This window comes from Trichoplusia ni, chromosome 2, assembly GCF_003590095.1.
Source record: "Trichoplusia ni isolate ovarian cell line Hi5 chromosome 2, tn1, whole genome shotgun sequence".
Lineage (NCBI taxonomy): Eukaryota > Metazoa > Arthropoda > Insecta > Lepidoptera > Noctuidae > Trichoplusia > Trichoplusia ni.
In genome coordinates, this window is record NC_039479.1 from 12,956,411 (window position 1) to 12,963,153 (window position 6,743).

Genomic DNA, 6,743 nt, shown 5'->3' on the forward strand with positions numbered 1-6,743 from the left:
TGATAAATAATATTTTAACCGAGTTGATTCTATCGAAGGACCTTCTTTTTTTAGTCAACCCAAATTACTATGAGTTTTAGGCTTGAGTCAAACTATAAACTGTGCTTAAAATTAAGCGAAAAGTTAACTTTTGCATAAAATAAGTTTGCAGTTATAAAAACGATTCAAAAGTAATCATATTCAATTGTTACTTCATTCAATTAAAACAAATACCTATAAAACATCAGGAACGTTATATTATAGCCAAAAAGATGTAGCAACTCGCACCAGCCGAAATGAAATTGTGATGCGGATGCCACTCTGGGGAGACCAGGAGGTGGTCTTACGATAAAAAAAAATACGTTAATTATTTGTTGTTCTGCGAGATCCTAGACAGGCTACAGTAAAGATACAATGCACGCACGTACCTCGTGAATCCTGGGCTGCGACCTGCACTAGTCGTTGAGCTTCCACTCCGTTGGTGATCCTGAGATGATGAAGGCTACTGGCTGATGATTTCACACGGTTTTAATAGGAGGTATAATCGGTTTTCGGTTTTAGTTGAGCCGCGATATCGTACCGTGCCGCGCGCGCGCTTCCCTTTTTTTTTTGTAATGTGCGAAGAATTTCGATACAGAGTTAAGCTTACGGATTATAATTAAGCACTAAATAAATGTACCTACTTATGTGCAAGTATCATCCGCAATAAGTAGGTAGTGGTCGCTAAGACAGTGTATCCTACCCAAACGCGCCCCGAACTTCGGCGCGTATAATAGGTACGTTACAAGACGCGTGTACGGTGTAGGTATCTCTATTGTTACCAACTAGCAAATCTAGCTACTCGGATATTATATTATAAGCATACACAGATAATATGACAGGGTCGATTGATGACTGTATAGAACTATAGACACAATGTACTGCAACAGCTGATTACCTCTGTGTTCAATTCGTGAAAATAAACGGTAAATTTAATCACCGACTCGTCGAGAAGTTTTATTTGTAGGTACCTAGGTAACTGATACGTTATTTTGATAGAACGGTTTACGATATTTCAATCTACCTACCTACAGTGAATAATAATACTCGTAGGTACGTTTAAACGACGGACGTTTTTTACGAATGAAAGTATTTAATGAACAAAATGTTACTACGAAAACCACTTTAATAAAAAACGGATAATCCACTTAGTATTACGTTATTTGTTTTGGTAGGTCACTTGCATTTTAATGAGCCGATGAGTTACTTATTGCGGGTTGTTAAAGTGTGCACCGATAAATTGATAAAAGTGATTGCACAATTTGACTTCACCACAATAATTGTTAAGTAACAAGCGAGAATACCCATGCAGGACGGTATTTGTAGTTAGATCGGCATAGGTACCCTCACAAGCTAATCGGAAGTTTTATTGTTATAGTTTTTTGTTCGATGGCGAATTTAGGATAAGTACCTACTTAGCTCGTTTACGTGACGTGTTTAGTTATGAATAATTACGAAATTATGGAATGGTTTGATAGTTCCGATGGGACAACTTAAAATGCGATATGGTTAAAACAATAGATCGATTGAGATTATTTTTAAGTTACCTTTAACCAGAAAACCAATATGGCGATTCGATAAGAATTAAATGGAAGCTCCCGGGTTTCGGCACCAAAAAGATGTAGCAACTCGCACCAGCCGAAATGAAATTGTGATGCGGATGCCACTCTGGGGAGACCAGGAGGTGGTCTTACGATAAAAAAAAATACGTTAATTATTTGTTGTTCTGCGAGATCCTAGACAGGCTACAGTAAAGATACAATGCACGCACGTACCTCGTGAATCCTGGGCTGCGACCTGCACTAGTCGTTGAGCTTCCACTCCGTTGGTGATCCTGAGATGATGAAGGCTACTGGCTGATGATTTCACACGGTTTTAATAGGAGGTATAATCGGTTTTCGGTTTTAGTTGAGCCGCGATATCGTACCGTGCCGCGCGCGCGCTTCCTTTTTTGAAAACTGACGCTAGGAGGCGTTGGCGACTCTAACGAACTTCGCGCGAGTCATGCCGTCGAATTTGATTGGTTTGGTGCGTACATGAACAACCAACAGATTGGCGTTTCGATACTGCTGCCGCAGGATAGCAGAACAACGATAAAAAAAGAAACTAAATTGGTCTGATTAAATTACGTTTTGTTTTTTCTTTTATGGAAACGAAACATCCCGCCCACCAAAATGCCTATGGTATTTTCTGGTTAAAAGACAAAAAATTAGTTGACGAAAGGTTGAATACTAAAACTAAAGAGAATTAAATAAAGAATTAAATAAAATTTTGGATAAGGGTTGAAAGTTCGGTTAATATGATTAGAACAGCTAAGCAGAGTCCTCTATAGGCAAGGGACACAGTTTAACTAAAGGTCGATTTATAATTTGTTTGTCAGCATTTTGAACCAATGCACTCCGAGCTATCCCATCAGCACCCACCTGGAGGTTTACAACTCGTGCAAGTTTCCAATGCAATGGTGCACGATTATCGTCCTTAATGATTACCATAGAACCTATCTGTAACGGTTTAGAGTGTTTCGTCCATTTGGCTCGTTGCGTTAAAGAATTTAAGTATTCTGATTTCCATCTGGACCAAAAACTCTGTTGAAAAGATTGGAGCAGCTGCCATCGGTGAAGCCGATTTAGGTTTACGTTAGAAAGATCTTCATCGGGAACGGCTGTCAAAGGTTCTAAAGTAAGAAAATGACCCGGAGTGAGACACGTCAGGTCGTTTGGATCGGAACTAATAGGGCAAAGTGGCCTTGAGTTTAAGATGGCTTCTATTTGAACAAAAAGAGTGGTTAGTTCCTCAAAAGTCAAAACCTGATCACCCACAACCCGAAGCAAATGAGATTTTGCGGCTTTAATCTGAATCTCCCAGACGCCGCCAAAGTGCGGTGCGCCGGGAGGGTTGAACTTAAACTCGATTTTTTCTGTATTCGTTGCCTGTTCCATTAAAATTGAGAGCTGGTTTTTTGCACCAACAAAATTAGTGCCACAATCCGCGTGAATTACGTTGCACCGACCGCGTCTTCCTACAAATCGGCGCAAAGCAGCAATAAACCCTTCAGTTGTTAACGTCGATACGACTTCTAAATGCACCGCCTTGGTCGCCAGGCAAACAAACAAGCACAAATACGCCTTATCCATTTTCGCGCCTCTATGTGAACCGAGTTTAATACGGAACGGCCCGCCTAGATCGACACCGACCACGGAAAATGGTTTAACTTGATTGACGCGATAAGAGGGAAGATCGCTCATAAAAGGTTGTAATGGCTGAGGATTTGTTCGAAAACATTGAATACACTTGGACAAGTGGCGACGAATAACGCGTTTTGCAGCTATGATCCAGAATTGTTGAAGTAGTAGAAAATGTGTAGTGTTAATACCTGGGTGTAAATAACTGCGATGAATAAAGTCGATGACCAAGTAAGTAAAAGGATGGTTAGAAGGTAAGAAGGCGGGGTGCTTTTGCTCATATTCGAGACCTGATCGCGAAATCCTACCGCCCACCCTGAGTACTCCCTGATCATCAAGGAACGGATTTAACTTGCGAAAAGGTTTTGATAAGGGTTTTTTTGATTGCAGATGAAAGATTTCTTCGAGAAAAGTGGTGTGTTGTACATGTTTAACTATTTTTATAAGAGTGTGATGACGTTCAACGTTATTAAGAAATCGTTTTCGATTCACCTGATTGGGATGTCGAGTATAATCGATAAAGCGATATACGTACGTGAGGACATTTACCAACTTAGACAATGAAGAGAAACGATTTAATAACATCTCGATGATGGATCCGTCAGGTAAGGTTTTATCAAGTTGATCGGTTAATAAGACTACACACTTGCGTTCTTCGGATTTAACGAGTACTTCATCCTCGTGAGAGGCAGTATCAGGGATAGAAGGCCAGGAACAGTGATCCCTACGTAGCCAATCAGGGCCCGCCCACCATAAGGAGTTGTTTACGATCTCACTGGGTAATTGACCACGAGAGCAAACGTCCGCAGGGTTATCTCCTGAAGGTACATGGCGCCAGCACGCAGTTGCAGTAAGATCTTGGATTTGACTGACTCTGTTGGCGACGAATGTTACCCAGCGGGAAGAATGGGCTCGCAACCATGAAAGAACTACCGTCGAGTCTGACCACAGATAGACATCGTTAATCGTAATGCGATCAAGGTAAGTGTCACGAACAAATTTATAAAGTTCTGATAGAAGAACTGCGGCGCAGAGCTCCAGACGAGGCAATGAAATTCGTTTAAGAGGTGTTACACGAGCCTTAGAACAGACCAGATACGTTGTGACCTTGCCGCTGCCGTTAGTAACCCGAAAATATATTACCGCACCATACGCTACCTCGGAACTGTCACAAAACCCGTGAAGCTCGAACGATTTGACATCAGAACAAATTAACCAGCGAGGAATTCGAACTTGAGATAACTGTGATAATTGAACCTTGTAAGTATTCCACATACCAATGACCTCATCAGGCGGTGTTTGATCCCATCCGATACCAAGGATCCAAAGTTTCTGGATATAGGTTTTGATTTGAATTGTAATGGGAGACAAAAATCCTAGAGGGTCGAACACTCTACCTAGTTCGCTGAGAATCGATCGTTTGGTACAAGGCCGGTCGAGAGGTTGGATTTCGAAAAGAAATGCATCTGTGTGAGGATCCCATTTTAGGCCGAGAATTTTTAAAATTTGAGTTTCATAGTTATCGAGAGAGACAGAACCAGTGAGACGATCTTGAATAGGGAGGTCAAGCAGAAGTTGCGCATTGTTAGACACCCACTTCCTAAGATGGAAGCCACCTAATTTGAACAAGGCGATTAGTTGGTCCTTTGCCTGTTGGGCGTGTTCTAGCGTGTCGGAACCACTGGCCACGTCGTCGATATATACGTCAGACAGAATGATTCCCTTTGCTATGGGATACTGATTGCCCTCGTCCTCGGCAAGCTGTCGCAGAGTACGACACGCAAGAAAGGGTGAAGATGAAACGCCATATGTTACAGTATTCAAACGGTATTCTTGAAGACATTCTGTAGGAGTGGTTCTCCAAAAAATGCGCTGGTAGTCACGATCGGCTTGGGAAATAAGAATTTGACGGTACATTTGTCGAACGTCAGCCATAAAAACAATATTATGTACCCTAAATCGCAATAGAATTTCTAGAATGTTCGGTTGTAACTTGGGACCGATTAGTTGAGTGTCGTTTAAAGACCGAGAGTGGGCATCCTTGGCCGACGCGTCAAAGACAACGCGGAGACGGGTGGTAGCAGAGTCAGGACGCAAAACGCAATGATGTGGAATATAATATTTCCCCTGACTGAGTTCATTCCCGGGAACCAAAGACATATGACCGGCGTCCAAGTAATCTGTCATAAAATTCGCGTATTCCTTTTGTAAGTCAGGGTCACGAGACAGCCTACGTTCTATTGCATGAAATCGTCTAAGTGCAACGTCACGAGAACCTTCAAACTTCGGTTCGCTATCATCTTTGAATGGTAAGCGTACTGTGTATCGTCCAAACGTATCGCGGCAATGGTCGGATAAGAACTTTTGTTCGCAAAACACCTCCTCTGGAGTCAGAAGAGACGCCTTGGGTACGCAGTCTAACTCCCAGAAACGTTGAACTAACGAATTCAAGTCGATGTCGTTTTTACCCGATGCGTGCACTAAGGCGTTTGAAGCTAGACGAGTTTTGCCCAAAAGAAGCCAACCGAAAACAGAGTTAAGAGCTATCGGTTGATTTGCATTGCCTTTGATATGTTGATTTAGAAGCGAGTCAGCAAACACCTCCGCGCCGAGCAATATGTCGATAGGTCCCGGGAGATCAAAACCAGGATCTGCTAAGGGTTTCGATTCAATGTGGGTCCACCCAGATGTATTAAGTTTTGCTATCGGTTGATCGCCGCATATTGTTGATATGACGTGCAAGTTCAATTTAAATAAGATTTTATCCTTTGTGCCTATCAAACACGTGATGTCACCAAGAATCGGCGCTGAAGCATCTCCGATACCGCTGACGTTGTCGTTAGTTGGACTAAGTGGTAAGCTTAGACGTTTCACTGCCTTTTCCGTGATAAAATTGCTTTGACTTCCAGTATCAAAAAGAGCTCGGAACGATTGCATTGAGCCAAAGGCATCACGGACCTGAATCATTGCTGTGGCCAGTAGAACAGTGGTGTGTGTTAACGACCTTGACACTAATGTCGATGAAGACTGATTTGACTCACTAGACTTATCGCGATGGAGTAAGGTGTGGTGGTTTCTCTTGCATATGCGACACGAAAATATAGATTTACAATCTTTTAACTGATGAGATGGATTCAAACAGTTAAAGCACCAGTGTTTCTCAGTAGCGATCTGCAAACGTTCATCAAACGATTTTTTAAGAAACTCGGGACATGCGGCAATGGAATGGAAATCTGAACAAAACGTGCATTTTTTTGTGTATGGGACATTCGTTGGTACCCCTTCATTCAGTTGTTGTGTAGTAGCGGACTTAGCGGCAACGAGTGTGTGTGACGCAGAACTGCGCGGTTGGGGCTGCGGGTGAGCAGATTTAGACCTCGGTTGAGGTTTGTCCGATTCAACAAAATGTGTGTCTCGCAATAAAGCCTCACACTTGGATTGCAGGAAATTTCGCAATTGGTTATAAGTAGGAAGTTCTACATCGGAATGTTTTTCCTCAAAATCCCGACGAAGCCTCTGGTCGACCTTCGATAAGATATGATA

At 42.3% G+C, this 6,743-nt stretch overlaps 1 protein-coding gene across 1 annotated transcript; it reads right to left on the reverse strand.

The window, feature by feature from the left end:
• Positions 1–1,820: 1,820 nt before the first annotated feature.
• LOC113501692 lies at positions 1,821–6,167 on the reverse strand. The gene is made up of 3 exons (XM_026882890.1): positions 4,478–6,167; positions 4,074–4,141; positions 1,821–1,874 (listed from the first exon to the last, which is right to left on the reverse strand). Exons 1-3 carry the CDS (start codon positions 6,165–6,167, stop codon positions 1,821–1,823), a joined length of 1,812 nt encoding a protein of 603 aa, XP_026738691.1.
• Between the last annotated feature and the right edge of the window lie 576 nt (positions 6,168–6,743).

Coding starts and splice junctions, on each gene's coding strand:
- LOC113501692 (XM_026882890.1), bottom strand. CDS start 6,167: ATGATTCAGGTCCGTGATGCCTTTGGCTCAATGCAATCGTTCCGAGCT. Junction 4,142..4,477: donor ACCGCCTGATGAGGTCATTG/GTATGTGGAATA, acceptor ATCTGTGGTCAG/ACTCGACGGTAGTTCTTTCA. Junction 1,875..4,073: donor TAACATTCGTCGCCAACAGA/GTCAGTCAAATC, acceptor TGAAATCATCAG/CCAGTAGCCTTCATCATCTC.